This window comes from Monodon monoceros, unplaced genomic scaffold, assembly GCF_005190385.1.
Source record: "Monodon monoceros isolate NGI ecotype Baffin Bay Population unplaced genomic scaffold, NGI_Narwhal_1 Super_Scaffold_6, whole genome shotgun sequence".
In the NCBI taxonomy this organism is placed as follows: Eukaryota; Metazoa; Chordata; class Mammalia; order Artiodactyla; family Monodontidae; genus Monodon; species Monodon monoceros.
Window position 1 is genome coordinate 64,410,287 of NW_021703783.1, and position 19,951 is coordinate 64,430,237.

General features: G+C 34.4%; 1 protein-coding gene across 6 annotated transcripts in view; it reads left to right on the forward strand.

Moving 5' to 3' along the window:
• METTL25 (methyltransferase like 25) overlaps positions 1-19,951 on the forward strand; it is a 165,813-nt gene that overhangs the window by 96,442 nt on the left and 49,420 nt on the right. For all 6 annotated transcript variants that reach the window (XR_003791041.1, XR_003791040.1, XM_029204799.1 and 3 more), the window contains exons 10-12: positions 3,175-3,249; positions 3,814-3,885; positions 5,425-5,533. Coding sequence is in view for 4 of the 6 variants with exons in the window: in XM_029204799.1 (XP_029060632.1) it covers positions 3,175-3,249; positions 3,814-3,885; positions 5,425-5,517 (240 nt within the window). In the remaining 2 variants the exon portion in view is untranslated. The remainder of the gene's footprint in view (positions 1-3,174; positions 3,250-3,813; positions 3,886-5,424; positions 5,534-19,951) is intronic.

Below are 19,951 nucleotides of genomic sequence, written 5' to 3' on the forward strand. Positions count from 1 at the left end.
AGCTTTGTTTATATTATCTCACTGAATGCTAAGGATGACTTTATGAAATGAATAGTTATCCTCATTTTATAGGTAAGGAAATTGAGACATAGGTTAAGTGGATTTCTTAAAGTTCAAATCTAGGAAATTGGGGAGGAAGGATTCCAATGCAGTCTGTCTAACTGTAGAGCCAGTGCTCCTTTTTGTCATATCCATATAACTTATTAACAGACATTGAGCTCAAGAAGAATGCTTAGCATTTTTCTAAAACTAGCGTTCATCAGACAAATAAGACTACAAGGAAGAATAAAGAGAAAACTCTGTGCTTGCCAATAGACAAAATAAATGTACTTCTAAAGCAGATTGAAGAATTGAGGTTTGAAATAAAGGCAGAAGAAACTCAAGGAATGATGAATCTTACTGAAGCATTTAAAGAAGAGATGCTTATATCCAGAACTTTGATTCTTGAAACTTTTGCAGACAGAATGAAGTTGATCAAGCATTTGAAGTGTGTTGAATCATAGGACATATACTAACACAGGGGTCCCCAACCCTCGAGCTGAGGACCGGTATAGGTCTGCAGCCTGTTAGGAACTGGGCCGCACAGCAGGAGGTGAGCGGCGGACGAGCAAGCGAAGCTTCATCTGCTGCTCCCCATCACTCACATTACCACCTAACCCATCGCTCCCATTACCGCCTGAACCATCCACCCCCCACCAACCCCCCTCCACATCCGTGGAAAAATTGCCTTCCCTGAAACCGGTCCAAAAAGGTTGGGGACCACTGATCTAACACAGCTGTATTGGAGTTTAAATGTCAAAAAAATTGTAAGAAAAGTAAGGGAGAAAACCTAAAGCTCCTCAATATGACTGCTCCTTCACTGTCTCTCACCCAGTTTCTCTTTAGGACTGGATATCTCCCTGAACCTAAATGACAGCTCACTGAGCTAGGGCCCTGTTATACAGCTCAACTAATATTAATCCCTTTTTCTGGAGTCTAGGAAATGGGCAGCAGGGAGCAATGGAATTCATGACCAAAACTCCCAGCTGCCATTCAATGTGCACTTCATCTTGTAAGTTCCCATGTATGTCCTTGCCTAAATATGATCTACACTCAGGCACTTCCTCAAGTCTGACGCCTCCTTTATCTCTAGGATGCTTGCCCTATCTTGGCTCTTACTGGATTTAACACCCAATTATGTCATCTGTAAAATAAGACCATGAATATACGTATGTTACAAATTGATATTAGAATTAAAAAACAGTGTCTTCATAAAATTTCCATAGATTCTCTGATCTAATCTTATGAGACACATATTAATATAATTATATCCACCAAACTTTTGGTGTAAGAACAAGGCCATTTATTTTGTTTTGTTTTTTGCACACAGCTTTGCATATGGTTTTACTAGTTGGATTTCTACCTTAACGTCTGTCCATCAAACATACCCGTAATGCATAGTTTACAGTATCCAGCTTTGGATTACTCAAAGTAAAGCAAAAGACTTTCACTTTTTTTTTTAATAGAAAAGTAAAGGTGATGTTCTCACCTTTTCTCTTCAAAATTACACAAAAGTAACAAATAAAAAGAGAAATAGAAACACAAATTCCTTTTTGACAAAATCAAAAAGCATATTAAATCTCAAACCATGTACATTATGAAGTACAGTGAAGATAAAGAAGGATGCAGAAAGATGCCAAGAGAAATTGCCCAGGGTTACAGATCACCAACAAAACCAATAATATAGTTCTTTAAAGTAGCATATCCTGAGGAACAAAATCAACAATTTCTAGTTTGGAACAAATGCAGTTGATGACCAGGGTGGTGCTTCTCGGTTTGGCATAAAGGGGAGACAGAATATTGGAGAACCCAAGGAGTCACATTGAAAAGCCATGTTTGTAGGAAGCAGTATGCTGATGAGGCAGGATTGAAAAAAGATTGTGAGTTCTGAGTTGTCCTGTAACTGCTGATCTCACATGACAGGACAGAAGTGAAGACTAAAGGCTATAATTCAAACACATACACAATTTTTTTGAGAGGAGAGTTTTTGCTGGCTTGAAGTGCAGACCTAGATCTAGTCCAATATACTCTACTGCAAAAATTTGGTCCAGGAGGTACTCATTTGATTCAAAGACGGGCAAAATTTTAAAAAGGGTTGGAGAGAAGGCCATAATCTGCTTGGGTTCTATACCAAAGGGGAGATCTTTTCTGGAAAGCTACACTAGAAATTGGATGAGACGAAGCTTTACTTGTCACTGTTACCTACCCTTTTGTATTTTTTGAATTCAAAAGAAATTTCATGTAATAGAAAAAGAATAGGGGCTTTGAAAAAATATTTAGATATTTTCAAGGAAATCTGAATACAAATCCTTTCAGATTTTGGACTCTTTTTATTCAGTCTTTCATTTGTTTTGACCACATATAATTTGACAGCAATTTCTTCTGGTGACGCTCCTTTATCAGGCCTTTCACAGAGGCATTCAACTTATAGAGAAACAGCTTTGCCTTTTGTATTTGTATCTCATTGGTTTTGTAATATTTATTCATGTCATATTATAATATAACTGGAATAACAAGTTTAAGAACAAATACAATTAATTCAGTAGGCATAAAGCTCAACTGGTGGGAACAGAAACATGTAAATGATCTAGAAAGTGGCCTACTAACCACAAAGGTTCAGTGTACTATGGGTGTCGTATGTTTTAGAGAAAAAAACAGCAATGCTTGTTGATGAATTTGTTAAGTGGATGTTAGAAGAAATTACCTTAAATATGAATATACGTCCTTACTGTATTCCTTTTGCCTTTGAGTTATTCTTTAGGATATATAGTTTTAGATATATTGTTTAAATTTTAATTTTGTTCAAGAACTGTTTATTGAGCTCCTACCTACTGTGCACCCCAAGCATAGAAACAAGTGAAAGTAAGTATTTCATCACTACTTGTTGAAATCAAACAAAGTTAATAGGCTGTTATTAGTGATTTTACTTAGGATATACTGAATAACCTATATTGGTACAGAAGATTTAAATGAAAGAATTTAGTTATATTGACTTGTTTCATGGATATCCTTAGAGCTCTTCAGACACCTAAGGTTGTTTTAAATTGTTATGTTTGTTTTACTTTAGGGTATGTTTGATTAGAAAAAAATATTTTTAACTGTTATTAAATTTATTATTGTTATTTTATCTTGAAGCTGCCAGAAAGAATTATAATGGACTACTACGAGAAGTACAAGCCTAGAATGAATGAGCTGGAGGCTTTTAATATGGTAAATCTCAGAATTAAACATATTAAATTGAATATGTTGCTAGACTTGAGTAGGATCCTATTAAATTTTTTTATGGGGCCAACCAATCTGTGTTGTTTTTCTCTTAATGTAGAAAAACCGTTTTGGATCATTTCCTATTTTAGAACTATATTAGGTGTCAGTAATGCAATAAAGAGAACACATGGTAGATTTCTCTTAAAGTGTATTATAAATGCATGGAAAGAAGTTTTAGAGTTCTTTGAACACATATTGGTCTCAATGCAGTTATTTCACAAGCATTCCTTTTAATGAATTTCATTCTTAGTACCCCTTTAAAAGCTTTCTATCACATATGTATGATTGCTTTTGGATTCTATCCCAAAGTCACTCAAAGGACATTCTTTTCCTTTTACTATTAAAGAAAAACTTTTGATCTCTGAAGTATTTATTTTCTGAAGATGTACAATGAGTATTGGAGATTTGGCCTTATATGAGTTTCTGTAGATACATTTTCTTAAACAAGTGTTAAGCTAGTATTTTTGTTTGTTTTAAAGTACCACCGTCCTATCTTATACTTTCTTTTAGTTGAAAGTTGTTCTGGCTCCTTGCATAGAGACATTGATTCTTCTGGATCGACTTTGCTACCTGAAAGAGCAGGTAAATTATGTTAATTTTAAATGCATAACAAATATATTTATTAAACCCAGTAATATGGATCTGCTTATAACTAGGATAACATTCTTTCACATAAAACTAGTAAGATAATTTTTCTCATTATATTTTCCAAGTCTAAATATTCTTTCCATCTCTTTTGAAACAAAAACATATGTACAACAGATGTTTCCAGCAAAGCTACTATAATAAAGTTTACATTCTTTTAATTTTATGGTAATTACTATACAGTAGACGATGCACACAAACCATCATATATGACATATTGTGTAGCTAAAATTAATAAAGGCAAGATGTAAAAGATATCATTTTTATGCTTCATTTTATAAGAATCACCTTTTAATTCACTTTTGAATTTTTGGACATATGCACTCTGCAGTTTAGAAATTTCCTTCTCATCAGTGATAATTGCTTCTGTTTTTTTCAGTCTTATTTGTTTTATCTTTGTTGAATGACCAAAAAATATGATTTTTTGTTATCTTTGGGAAAAATGTGTTTTTCAGATTCTACTCTATGATCAAAATAATGTTTTTGAGCTCTTTAAAATTAAGCCCATTTGTGGATTCAGCCTTGTTTCCAGTATAAACTATTTTAATAATTTTGTTTTATCATATGGAGAGCTTTATTTCTTTTCAGCAAACTGCTTGGAACAGATGGATTTTAATAATTGGTATTTTTATGGAGAAAGGCAATTTTTAAATATTTACATAATTATGTACTTTCCTAAGCTACTAACTAATTCAAAATCACTGGAATCTTTTGGTTCTCAACTTGTTAGTTCACAGAATCAGCCTTATTTTACTAGGTACTCATCATTTCCCTTTTAAAACAATTTCCAGTGACCTAAATAAAATAGGTAGGCAAAACAGTATGCACCAAGTTTAACAGATTGGTAACGAAGTGATAGAAATCATATAATTGTTCATTTTGTTAATATTTTAAATAATATTTTACTATTATAAAAGTAATACACACTTATGTTAGAAAATTTAAAATGAAGAATATAAAAAAAATTAAAAGTAATGATTATCTCACCTTTCAGCATTAGCTATTAAATTATTGATATGTTTTTTAGAGCTTCTAATATATGTTTGTTGCATGTATATGTATGAGCATATTATTTCTACTTTAAAATTGGAATAAATTGTAAATGCAGTTTTGCATCTAATTTGTTTCATTTGTTTTATTTAGAATTTTTCCATCTCATTAAATGTACTACAGAAGCTGAATAATGTTTCATCATATAATTTATTTAAGTAATACCCAGTTGTCTCTAGCCACTTCCAGTTTTTCACAATTGCAGCAAGGAGTAGCCTTGTGGTTCACTCTCTATGCATATCTTTATTTCCTCAACATAAATTCCCGAAGGTGAATTTCTAAGTGTTAATTTTATTCAACAAAGAATAATTTTCTTTTATATAGTTTGTTTTTCATGTAGTTTTTATATTCCAGTATGTAGTCTAACATCTCTCATTTTTATCTTCAACAAGTAGTTGCCTATTTAAATCACTTACCAATTTGCAGGATGATATTGCGTGGTCTGCACTCGTGAAGTTGTTTGATCCTGTGAAATCTCCCAGATGTTATGCCATTATTGCACTGAAGAAGCAGCAGTGATTTCAATTGAAGCAAGGTATTAGATGTATCTGTTTGTGGAATCAATTGCTAATTTTGCTTTTCTAAACATTAATGCCATGTTACATAAATATTTGAAAAAATTGCTATATATTTTAAATAGGCAATAAAACAATAGCTAACAACAGAATGCCTTAATCCATTTTCCATTGTCAAAGCATACATTAATTTTAAAAAAATCAAGAACTCATGAAAATATTATAAAAGGATTTGACCTACATTTCTGAGTTAGTACGTCTATAGGACATTGTAATCTGAGCCTTGTTTCCTATTCAGTATTTGAGACCCTTGCTATTTGCTGCATATCACATTTTGACTTTTTACCAACTTAAAATCAGATGAAAGGTATAGGTATAGATAGATACAGTACAACTAGTTGGTCCTGAAGATCATTAGCATTTTCTTTCACATTTTGGAAGGATTTTTCATGTTATCAGGAGAGAAAAAGTCATGCTTAAATAAATACCCAGGAAGCAGGCCAGACATAAAAAGTGCTTAATATAAAGCATATTTTATACTGTGTTTTAATCTAAATTACATAAGGAAATATTCTGTGTCCTTAAAGGAATATGTGTCTTATAATTGAGATATTCACTTTAAGGATTCTTGGGGCTATTTATCTTACTAAAATAAAGGATGGGTTGTCAGTTTATGAATCATCTGGTACTCTGTAAAAAACCAATCTAGGAGAAGCAGGAGTGAATAAGAGAAGACCCACACTCTGCCCAGTATGGTACAGAGTCCTTTCATTAGCAGAAAACTTGAGGTTTCTAATACACACAGAAGAGATGGACAACTGGGAAAAAGCTTCCTTGATTATCAGCTAGAGACTGCATAAAATTCTCCCAGAAGAAGAAGTAACTGCTTTCTTAAATTTTAGAGTCTATACACAGATGAGAATAATTTTTTGCTTTGGGTTGTGATACTGAGTTTGTAGCCAGTATATGTGTGAATGATCAGGTGCTTTGTATACCTAGTACAACACTGGGAAAATTAGCCATTTTTTAAGTTTTTTATGCTGAAAACTTTAAACATGTCCAGAAGTGGAGAGTAGAGTATAATAAATCCCCATGTACTCATCACAAACTTCAGTAATTATAAACATTTTACCAATCTCGTTTCATCAGGACACACATGAAAGTGCACACAGACACACATTTGCCACCCATACTCACCTTCCCTGGAGAATTTTAAAGTAAATCTCAAGCAGTTTGTTATTTCACATAAATACGTAAATATATATTTCTAAGTTAAGGATTTCTTTCCATAATAATCTATTACTTATCCTCATTCACATTTCCGTGATTGGCTCAAAATGTCTTTTATATCAGTTGGTTCAATTCAGAATCAAAACAGGGTTCACACATTTGCATTTGGTTGATGCGTCTCTTTAGGTTGCTTATTTTATTCTATTTTATTTCCTTATATTGTTTGCTATATGAGTATCTAACTCAGGAGCAGAAAACCGTTCCAAGCCTACCTTCTTTCCTTTCATAATTTTAACTTCTATGTAAAATTTTAAACTTTTTTTCTGATGCCCAAATATTTATATAACATTCATTTCTCCTTATAATAAAGAAAAAAAAAAAGAACCTTATATAGGTAAAGCTCTACTTATATGGGTAAAGAGAAGTGAATTACAAATGTTTTAATACCAAGGAAAGTATTTAGTAACTTCCTAGTGTTTCAAAACATTGTCAGAAATTGCATTTACCAGTTAGAGCTTTCCATTTTTTATTAATCAGAGACAAATGTGAGATTCCAGCATCTAATCAACATGAGATGATCTGTACGGTCACACTGAGATGATAACATTTCAGCAGAAAGCAAAGAAATACAATATTTTGGTAGGACTTTATACACGTGAATCCCTGTTGCACTGTTTGTAGACTCATCTCATAAAAACCGCTCTTTGAGAACTCGTTTACAAGTTGAATGAAAGAGTGGTGCATTAGCAGGAGCACCAATTCTGACAATTACCTTCTGGGTGAGTTAAAGCAAGACTCTTAATATCTCAGAGCCTCATTTGTAAAGTAGGGTTTTATTTAATATTTATTTTATAAACATTTATTGAATGCCTACCATGTGTCAGAGATTATGCTAGGTAGGCACTGGCAGTATGGAGGCAAACAAGACATGTCCCTGTCCTCAGAGTTCAGTGAAGAAGACAATAAAATTACTAATTACAGTAATTAGAACTATAATTACTGAACAGGGCTGAGAGGATCAGGGCATAGGATTCTTTAGAGTATCTCCAAATCAATAGACTTAGGGGGAAGAAGGACTCAGTAATATTAGTACTGTAGTTTAGATTCATGTGACTTAAGTTGTTTTGTGTCCTTGCCTAAGTCACTTAACTATTCGGTGTACCTCAGTTTTCTCATCTGTAAAAAATAATGTAAGAATAGAATTTACTCATAAGGTTATTAAGAGGATTGACGGACTAAATATATGTTATTCAACTCCCCCAAAATATCTCCAGCCACCCTGTTAATCAAGCAAAACTAAATTTATTAGAATTCTCTTCAGCAATAGAGGACTTCCCCTTGACCGTCTTGACTGTCTCTGAAGGAGGAAGTCAGGAAAGGATATTTATAAGATTTGGAAGTCTGGGCTCAAGGAGCTTAAGGCAGCTTTTTTAAGGTGGAGAACAGACTGGGATTGGGGAAATTTCATGACGTAAGTTTTATGGTTAGTATCTATAGCAAGGTGAGGGCCTTGAACCAAGTCTTGATAAGTAAACTGTTGCTTAATAAGTGAACTCTCTGCCAAGGAAAGCAGATTGTTTGTCTGAGATAAATTAATATATGGGAATTTCCTGAAACAAACAATGAAGTTATTTATTGGTTTACAGTCTTATCTTTCCTGGGGAAAGTTTTCTTGCAAAAAACAAATAAATCATGTTGAAGCAGGTGGTCTCAGTTCTTAGACCCCATAGCTCTGTCACATTGATGCAGATGGTTGTGGTTCTCCATGTAAAGTACTTAATTCCTGGCACATAATGCATAATATAAAAGCAATAGTTGTGTTTTTTAAATGTCCTAGAGGGAGAGAAGTGGGAACTTACTTATAAGTTATGACATTGATTTTGTAGGGGAAAAAAATGTGTTCTAGATTCTAATCAGACAACTTACAAATGGATTTTTATTGTCCCCATTCAAAATTTGAGGAATTGTCTACATTTAAAAGTGGATTTGATTACTGGATAAAGAACATTACTTTATGCTCAGTAGTATGTTTCACAACAGCAATTTTGCTTGCTGACATAATCTGTCATTTTAAGATTAATATTCATTTTTAGATTAATTTCTAACAGTGATTGCTCTGTATCTATAGGTATAAATGCTGAGACTTATGCAAAAGACCTCCCACACTACATGCATCTGTTGATTGTTCTTTAATTGGCATTTCTAGCTACTGTGCATAATAATAATTATTATTATTACCCTCTTTAACATGCATAGTTATTCCAAAGTCTTTGTCATGAGGCATGAGGTTTCTTTTTTTCCTGGATGGCTATGAGCTAAATTGACTGCGTTTTTTTAATACATGTTTGTTTGTTTTTTTTAATTGAGATATAGTTGGTTTACATATTATATAAGTTTCAAGTGTACAACATAGTGATTCACAATTTTTAGAGGTTATACTCCATTTATAGTTTTTATAAAATATTGTCTATATTTCTTGTGCTGTATATCCTTGTAGCTTATTTATTTTATACATAGTAGTAATCCCCTACCCCTATCCTGCTCCTCCTTCCTTCCCTCTCCCCACTCACAACCATTAGCTTGTTTTCTATATCTGTGAGTGTTTCTTTTTTGTTATTCTAAACAAAATATAAACTAGTGAACAAATATTCACTAGTTTGTTTCATTTTTTAGATTCTACATATAAGTGATAACATATAGTATATGTCTTTCTCTGTCTGACTTATTTCACTAAGCATAATACCCACCAAGTCTATCCATTTTGTTGCAAATGGCAAAATGTCGTTCTTTTTGACGGTTGAGTAGTATTCCATTCCATATATGTGTGTGTGTATACACATATATGTATATGAATAGTACATATATAAATAAATATATGAAATTTCCATATGCTCTATTTTTTTTCTTCCAGTTTTATTGAGATATAATTGACATACAGTACTGTTTAAGTTTAAGGTGTACAGCATGATGATTTGACTTACATACATCATGAAATGTTTATCACAGTAAGTTTAGTGAACATCCATCACCTCTTGTAGATACAAAATTAAAGAAAGAAAAATAAATTTTCCTCGTGATAAGAACTTTCAGGATTTACTCTCTTAAAAACTTTCATATATAACATATAGCAATGTTAATTATATTTACGTTGTGCACTATGTTCCCTGTTATTTATTTATCTTATAACTGGGAGTTTGTACCTTTTGACTGCCTTCATCCAATTACCCCTCACCCCATCCCCCTCCTCTTGTAACCACAAACCTGATCTCTTTTTCTATGAGTTTGTTTTTATTTGTTTTTAAAGTATAATTTACCTACAGTTAACACTATGTTAGTTCCTGTTACACAACATAGTGATTTGATATTTCTGTACATTTCAAGATGATCACCATGATGGCTCCAGTTATTATCTGTCACCATACAAAGATAATGCACAGTTATTTTTTTAATTGAAGTATAGTTGATGTACAATGTTGTGTTAATTTCTGCTATACAGCAAAGTGATTCAGTCATATATATATATATATATATATTTCTTTTTTTTATCAATATATTCTCTTCCATCGTGGTTTATCACATGATATTGAATATAGTTCCCTGTGCTATACAGTAGGACCTTGTTGTTTATCCATTCTATATATAATAGTTTGCATCTGCTAACCCCAAACTCCCAGTTCATCCCTTCCCCACCCCCCCAACCCTTGCCAACCACACTGTACATTTCATACCCATGACTCATTTGTTTTGCAGCTGGAATTTTGCACCTCTTAATCTCCCTCACCTATTTCTCTCCCTCCCTGTCCCTGACCCACTCCCCTCTGGCAACCACCTGTTTGTTGTCTGTATCTATGAGTCTGTTTCTGTCTAGTTATGCTTATTCATTTGTTTTACTTTTTAGATTCCACATATAAGTGAAGTCATTCAGTATTTGTCTTTCTCTGTCTGACTTACTTCACTTAACATAATATCCACCAAGTCTATCCATGTTGTTGCAAATGGGAAAATTGTGTTCTTTTTTATGGCTGAGTAATATTCCATTGTGTGTGTGTGTCACATCCTCTGTTTCCATTCATCTCATTCATCTACTGAGGAGCATTTAGGTTGCTTCCATATCTTGCATATCTTGGCTATTGTAAATAATGCTGCAGTGAACACAGGGGTGCATTTATCTTTTCAAATTAGTGTTTTTGTTTTCTTCAGATAAATACCCAAGAGTAGAATTGCTGTATCATATGAAGTTCTGTTTTTAGTTTTTTAAGGAATGTCCATCTGTTCTCCATAGTGGCTGTGCCAATTTACATCCCCACCAGCAGTGCACGAGGGTTCCCATTCCTCCACACCCTCTCCAGCATTTGTTGTGTTCTTTTCGTTGATAGCCATTTCTGACAGGTGTGAGGTGATAGTTCATTGTGGTTTTGATTTGCATTTCCTTGCTGATTGGTGATGTTGAGCATCTTTTCATGTGCCTTTTGACCATCTGTATGCCTTCTTTGGAAAAATGTCTATTCAGATCCTCTGCCCATTTTTGATTGGATTGTTGGGGATTTTTTTGATGTTGAGTTGTATGAGTTCTTTGTATATTTTGGATGTATTATTATTAGATGTATTAGATGTATCATTTGCATATATCTTCTCCCATTCAGTAGGTGACCTTTTCATTTTGTTGTTAGCTTCCTTTGCTGTGCAAAAGCCTTTCCATTTGATGTAGTCCCATTTGTCTGTTTTTGCTTTTGTTTCCTTTGCCCGAGGAGACATATCCATGAAATATTACTAAGATCAGTGTCAAAGAGCTTACTTCCTATGTTTTCTTCTAGAAGTGTTATGGTTTCAGGTTTTACATTTAAGTCTTTAATCCATTTTGAATTTATTTTTGTGCATGGTTTGAGAGAGTAGTCCCCTTTGATTCTTTTGCATATAACTGTCCAGTTTTCCCAACACTGTTTGTTGAAGAGACTGCCTTTTCTTCATTGTATATTCTTGCCTCCTTTGTTGGAGATTAATTACCCATAAAAGTGTGGGTTCATTTCTGGACTGTCTATTCTGTTCCACTGATCTATGTGTCTGTTTTTGTGCCAGCAGCATACTGTTTTGATTACTGTAGCTTTGTAGTATTTGGAATCAGGGAGCATGATACCCCCAGCTTTGTTGTTCTTTCTCAAGACTGTTTTGACTTTTCAGGGACTTTTGTGTTTTCATACAAATTTTAGAATTATTTGTCCAAGTTCTGTGAAAAATGCCATTGGTATTTTGATAAGGTCCCATATGCTTTAAATTTAAGAATTATACACCTAAATACCTTTCGAGTCAAAGAAGAAAGTGGAAATCAGAAAATATTTTGAATAATAATGAAAATAATTGAATTGAATTATAATTTTTCATTACAGATCATTGTAATTTTCATTACAAATTAGACATCAAAACTTGTAAGATGAGCTAAACCATGACATAAGGAAATATTAGCTGTGAACACATAATAGCAAAGAAAAAGACCGAAAATCAAAAGATTAGTAGTTAGTGGAAGAAAAACACACAAAGAGATAATTAACACCTCTAAAAGTTGGTTCTTAGATAACTAATGAAATTGACACAACTCTGAAAGAGTAATCATTAAAAAAAAAATAAAACAGTTAAATAACTAAGGAATATAAAAGGGAACATCACTATAGATCCTACAAAAATTAGAACGGTAATAAGAATATTATGAACAGCTTTATACTGATAAATTTGAACATTTGTGTAAAAAGGAAATTTTTCTCAAAGAAATGCAATATGCTAAAATTGCCGAAAGAAGAAAAATAAAACATAAATAATCATATAACTGTTATATTGAATCTGTAATTAATCCTCTATTAATTTCCTACATCTCAATAAAAGTACTTTGTGGATGTTAAATGTAATTCAGTTACCTACTATCTTGTTAGTTCGCAACTATGCGACTATAACACTTAAGGTTGGGGAGAAAGATTTAAAAGCTGTTGATAGTTCCTAACCTTCAGGAGTTCATAATCTAGTCATTGAAACACATATGAGAGGCATATGGAAGAGTTAAGAGTTAGATAATGACATTTGGGAGGAGAAGAAGAAAGTGTCTACATAAACACACAATGCTTTACCATGAACTATGTCCTAGATTGTTGACTTCTGTCCCATTCTTCCCCTTAATTATAGTTTCCTTTGGGTTGTTTCTAAATGTGGTCAGTAGAATGGCTTGTTTTCGTGGAGGAGAGGACTGTTTAAGAAATAATCTGTTATGTGCTCTGGTTAACCTGTGACCAAAGGAACTGAAAGTCTCCAAACCTTCCCAGATGATTTGTACTTGGCCAGTGATACTACTGGCTACATGTATGGGAATTTATTAGTTGATGTATTTATCTCAGTGGATTTCCTCATTAAGTTTGCAGATGTTTTTTCAATGAAAGACCTTTTTTTTTTAATTGTACTGTTTTTATCAGAATTTTCCAATGAACAATCCAGAATAAGAGAGTTAACACATTTCAGCACAGAACAGAGTAGCGTGTATTTAAAATTCATGGGAGGAAAAGCCTTTAATTTGTACTCAGACAGTTATGATTGAACATGTTGGATTTTAGAAAAATAGAGGCAGTATGCAAATTCCAACCTGAAATTCAACACATTGCTTTCCATTTAGTCAACATGGGGTTTGGTGTGCATCAGTTAATCATGTTGAACTAAATGCACATGTATTCAGAGTTAGCTGCCCTCTCAGGAAAGAATCCAGTCTTCTAATACTGCCACAACTCTTTTAAGAAAATTAGTTGATGGTGGTTTTCCATCGAGTAAACTATACTCAAATAATGTGTTTCAAGGAAAGATAAAACAATTCCAGATCCATTTGATTATCACAACAGACATCTCTGGTGCTCTGGTGACTTCAGACTATTTCCAATTTTAGTAGACAATATAACTGTGCAGGTAAACCTCTGTGAATAAAAGCATAAGGGACAGAATTTTTAATCATAAAGAAAAAATGTTAGTGCTCTATTTTCACTTTAATCCAAAAGGAAAGGAAAAATAAAATTAAAATAAATAAAAATAAATAAAAATAAAATTGAAGGCAAAGGAGAGGGTTCACTTTTAATGTATAGGATGTTGACCATCTTTTTATGTATGTAAACAATGCCTTTAAAGGCTCCACATTTACATTCATGTTACCAGCTTATACTATATTTGGGAAGTCATCCCTTCATAGCAGGTTTTACTGTACTGAAGAGTGATATTTAGTAGTTTTGAGGATCGGCATTTACAGTGTAAGAACTGAAAGCTTTTGCAAGGTAAATGATTTTCTTGGATAACTTTTCTCTAATTAATAGCAAATACTGTCCGTTTCTCTTGAAAATAAACAGATCTGAATTTTTAAAAGTATGTTTCATATTTTAGATCTCTAGCGCAGTTTTTTTTTTCTTTTTTTTTTTCTTTTTTTTTGCGGTACGCGGGCCTCTCACTGTTGTGATCTCTCCCATTGCAGAGCACAGGCTCCGGATGCGCAGGCTCAGTGACCATGGCTCACGGGCCTAGCCACTCTGTGTCATGTGGGATCCTCCCGGACCGGGGCATGAACCCGTGTCCCCTGCACCGGCAGGCAGACTCTCAACCACTGCGCCACCAGGGAAGCCCTCTAGCGCAGTTTTAATATATGCTTTTGTTAATGAGATTCTTGGTAATGTGTTTTCATTCTAATAAATTGGTTGCAGATGCTTAGAGAAGAAAGGATTTCATTAAAATTGCTGCTGTTAATAGCATACCTCCTACCTTTAAGATTAATGAAACAATAGTAAATTCAACCAATATCTCCTTACTGTTCTATTATTATGAAAATTAAAACTTTGTATCTCTTGGAGCTTTTTTTAGTTAATAAATAAAGCAGTGTTACAGAGCTTCTGAAGGTCATAGTAGCCTGGTGGAGTTACATCGAATACACATTTAATTTACGTCTTGATTTTTAGATTCTAAACTGTCTACAAGATGCAAATGCATAAGAAGGGTAGGATAGCTGTTTGTCAGGGCCAAAATAGAAATGACATCTTGGAAAAATAGGAAACAGAAGACGAAATCTCTCTGACTTTTCCAGAAACAGAGTATATGTGTTTCTGATCAAGTAAGACATATAAAGTCCAACAAAACTTCATTGAACATCTATAAACTGGTGTTTTCACACTTAACCTCCATTCTCAGAACAACAAATTAATTCAATAGTATTAGGGATATAGATTGTTAGTATCAAAACAGTAATATACACCCAAGGAGCAAGCCGTAATACTTGAGAACAGTTCACCCATTTTTCATTCACTCTAGGGTTTAATTATTATCTTGAAAGCATAATGATTTCAGTACCCAGTGTCTGCTTACAGACTTCCTTTTTGTTCTTTCCTTTTGTCTAACCCTGTGATCTCCAGACTTTGGTGGGCCAAAGAATTAAGGTGTATAGTACTATATTCAAAACTAAACAAATAACCATGTAAATGTATTTTCTATAAAAATGTGTTACAGGAAACACATTTAAGAGATCTTTCAGCTCACTGTCATAGATTTAAGAAAAAAAGATTCAATGATAAGAATCCCATTGACATTCCAAATAATGTATTTTGTTTTTACTACTTTGGATAATAGATTCATACTTGGCTTTTATTTTCTTGTAAGTATATGCTAAGTTAAAATCAGAACTTTGCAATTTAAAGTTAAAAGTGGCAGCCCGAGGCCACTTTTGAAAGAATTGAACACCAATGATAGTGGTTAGTTTGTTTTGTTTTGTTTTTATATCTTTATTGGAGTATAATTGCTTTACAATGTTGTGTTAGTTTCTGCTGTACAACAAAGTGAATCAGCTATATGTATACATATATCCCCATATCCCCTCCCTCTTGCGTCTCCCTCCCACCCTCCCTATCCCACCCCTCTAGGTGGTCACAAAGCACCGAGCTGATCTCCCTGTGTTATGCAGCAGCTTCCCACTAGCTATCCATTTTACATTTGGTAGTGTATATATGTCAATGCTACTCTCTCACTTCATCCCAGCTTCCCCTTCCCCACCCCGTGTCCTCAAGTCCATTCTCTATGCCTGCGTATGTATTCCTGCCCTGACACTAGGTTCATCAGTACCGTTTTTTTAGATTCCATATATGTGTGTTAGCATCTGGTATTTGTTTTTCTCTTTCTGATTTACTTTACTCTGTATGACAGACTCTAGGTCCATCCACCTCATTACAAATAACTCAATTTCGTTCCTTTTTATGGTTGAGTAATATTCCATTGTATATATATGCCAGATAGTGCTTAGTTTTAACTTACTTGGGAAGATCAGTGAAAACCAAGAAGCTTCCTGCCCATGATATTAATTTTAATTTTAAAATAAATCTTGGGACTTCCCTGGTGGCGCAGTGGTTAAGAATCCACCTGCCAATGCAGGGGACTCAGGTTCGAGCCCTGGTCCGGGAAGATCCCACATGCCGTGGAGCAACTAAGCCCGTGCGCCACAACTACTGAGCCTGCACTCTAGAGCCCGCGAGCCACAACTACTGAAGCCCATGTGCCTAGAGCCCATGCTCTGCAACAAAGAGAAGCCACCGCAATGAGAAGCCCGCGCACTGCAACAAAGAGTAGCCCCCGCTCACTGCAACTAGACAAAGCCCACGCGCAGCAATGAAGACCCAACACAGCCAAAATAAATAAATAAATAAAATAAAAAATAAATAAAAATTTAAAATAAATCTTAAGATAATTACTAAAAATAAACCTAAAGATAATTGCCAGTTATTAAATACCAACTACTTTGACATTTTACATATCATATATACAAGGGCCACCCCAGAAGAATCAGAGAGGGGTTTTATAAAGAGGCCTGTAAATGAAATTTGAAAATTCCAAAGAAAATTTTAAAAACATCTAACTAAATAGATGACCACACAGCATAATGTTAGGACAATAACATTCCAAAAAGCTGGTGGGCATATAGCAATGCTTAAAACTTCAACATAAGAGTTATAGAGTATATTTCTTAGTTACCAGTACTGATCTTTCTGGACACCAGAGTGATAAGCTAAAATTGTAAGAAATTATTCCAGTATGTAATAACACTTCTTTTTACATTGAAGTCCACGCCAGTGGCTTGCTTCCTTGTCCAAAGATTAGCTTCCAGTCTTAGAAATAATATGGGAAGCAAAGATTAAGCAGGAGATTCCCTGCATCACCTTTTTTTCCTCAAGTAAGCTGAGCTTAGAGTTGTATTACGCAAAATTGCACTCTGCAGACCAACAGCATCATCATCACCTGAGAACTTGTTAAAAATGTAGAATCTCAGTCCCTACCCCAAACCTACTCAGTCAGAATAGGTATTTTAAGAGACTCCCAAGTGCTTAACATTTGAGAAGACAGCCTCTTTAAGGCTCCTCTGAGAGAGTTTTATGCCCAAGAACACAGAAGACCCTGCCAGGCCCCTTAGTATCTACTGCATTCCCAGGTTAGGGAGCATGCAAATCCCAAGGGTGCTCACTCACAGCCCTGCCCTAAATGGACCACATCTTGCCTCATGCTCGAGAGGTCTGTACCTAAGAATATTAGACCTCCCTCTCTTCAGTCACTGCTGAAGAATAAATACAAAGGAGACCAGAATTTCACAAATTCCTTCTGCCTTCAGCTGACATTTTTTAACAGGCATTACTGCAACAGGACTTGTTAATAAATTTGGGGATTGAATTGTGGGGTTTTTTGCAGCCATTTCTCACAACTGACTAAGGCTATGTCTTTTCAATATAATGTAAAAGATTTAGTTTGTAAGTAAAATTTAAGAATGTGAAAATGTTCTGTATTATCTGTATATTTACCATAAAACTCTAACTTATATATATGAATTAGGAACAACTCTTCAAAAGGCCTTCATATCTTTTGGTAGATGCTCCACATTTTATTCCGTGCTTTTTCTGCTTATCTCTGATTATGGTATCTTTCATCCATGCGATCTTTTCATATTAATAAAGATAGCAGACCAGTTGGCATTGGAATTTTCATAGAATTTATTTTAAAAATCAAGATACAGTGAATCTATTGAGGCAAACAAATCAGGTTCCTGGGCTAAACCTCAAGTTGAGTTAACATACAAGCTGTCATTTTTACAAATCCATGAAAAATAAATGAGGAATTTGGCTCTCGAATAATATGATCATGCTATTTAAAACTCTTTACTTTCTCTTTTTTGGTTTTAAAAAAAAATGAAGAAAGTATAGTTAAATTACTCACATTCCCACCACCAAGTAGTTATTTTCAGTCGGTCCAAATGCATTTATTGTTTATATCTGCCTTAACAATCAACATACCATTTATATTCTGCCTCTTTTACTTAATATTATGTAAGAAACATTTCCCCATAATTCTACACTGCCTTCATCGTGATCATTTTTAATGACTTAAGAGTCCATCCTAATGACATATACTCTATTTACCCATTATTTTATTGTTAGACCTTCCAACCTCTTGCTATTGTGACTGTTGTGAATACATTTGAGCATATGACATTGTCTTCTTCAATCATTTACACTGTATGACTACATTCCCAGAAGGATAATTGCTAGTTAAAAGTTGATAATACTATTAAGTGTATCATACACATTAACTATTTAGGAACTCTGCTTTTTTCAGTCCAGGGCCAAATTTGGATTTAGTTCTTTTCATAAAAGCTGCCAGCTTGGGAAATCATTGATGGTTAAACATAGAATCCACAGACAGCTTCAATAACAATGAACTGCAAACCCTGAATAGGCTCCTGCCTAGATATTTGTACATAAAATATAAGGAAACATAGGCAAGCAATCTACTAATGACTAGACAGAAATCAGTTCAGATAACTGAGGTCTACATAAGCGTGCCAATAAATTAAATTCAAAGATACCCTCCAAAACTGCACAAATGACCAGTCACCAAATATAAGAATAAATACAGGGCTTCCCTGGTGGCGCAATGGTTGAGAGTCCGCCTGCCGATGCAGGGGACACGGGTTCGTGCCCCGGTCCGGGAAGATCCCACATGCCGTGGAGCGGCTGGGCCCGTGAGCCATGGTCGCTGAGCCTGTGCGTCCGGAGCCTGTGCTCCACAATGGGAGAGGCCACAAAAGTGAGAGGCCCGTGTACCGCAAAAAAAAAAAAAAAAAAAAAGAATAAATACAAAGAACTTTTCTATGTGCCCCATTTGATTATGAAAAAAATAATAATAACCTACAATTTAATCTTTCTTGTAACCTCTGTTTTTGTCTTCCCCAAAGAATCCACCTCCAGTCTAGTAAATGCTAAAAGCACATAGTTTAACTGAAATTATGAGCAGCCACAGAAGGCCAATTTAAACAGATATCATAATCAAAACAAATTTTACCCCACTTACATGTATTAGTTAATAGATGTCAAAATGGCCAGCTTGACAGGAAGAGAAGAAGGAGCCACTTCAGTTATAGATTTCATGAAACCCCCCCAAGTAGTTCCTCTTATATGCAGTCCAAAGGTGTTGCATAAGCCCCTTTCTGGCAAGTAGGGATACATCATCAATTTCTTTGACAGTTTTGGAAGTCTACTATTCAAATTGCTCTTTCAGCATTGCAGCCTCCATGGAAGCTTCCAATATGTTAACATAATTCCAGATTCACTATTCTCAAGTGTGTTGCCATCTGAGAGCTCTCTGAAGGAGTCTCCTTGAGTAGCCAGATCTGTTTTTAAAATTTTAGAGGTTACTCCAACTTTATATTTCTCTTATATACCTACGTACCATTATACGGAGTGTCCTTGGCAACTACTCAAATTTTAAAAGGTTTTTTAAACTCCAAATGACATGATGGATTATAATAATAATGCCAACTAAATATTGAGTGCCTACTCTATGCTAGGTGCTGTTCTAAGCACTTTGTATTTATTAACTTACTTTATAATCTTTATAGCAATCCTAAGAGGAAGGGACTGTATTATTTCTGCTGCTTTACTGAAGGGAAACTTGAAATACAGAAAGGTCCAGCAACTTGCTCCAAGTTGGAGGAGGCATGGGAATGGTAAAGTCAAGATTCACATTCGGGCATCTGGCTTCAGAATCTAACTGCTTAGCCACTACAGATGCTGTCTTACTTCTTGATTATTTGAGGGTCTTCTGTGTTGGTCTTAATGACTTGGTTTCCTCTTGAGACAGTCAAGATATTGGTGGATGCATAATGCTATAAACTT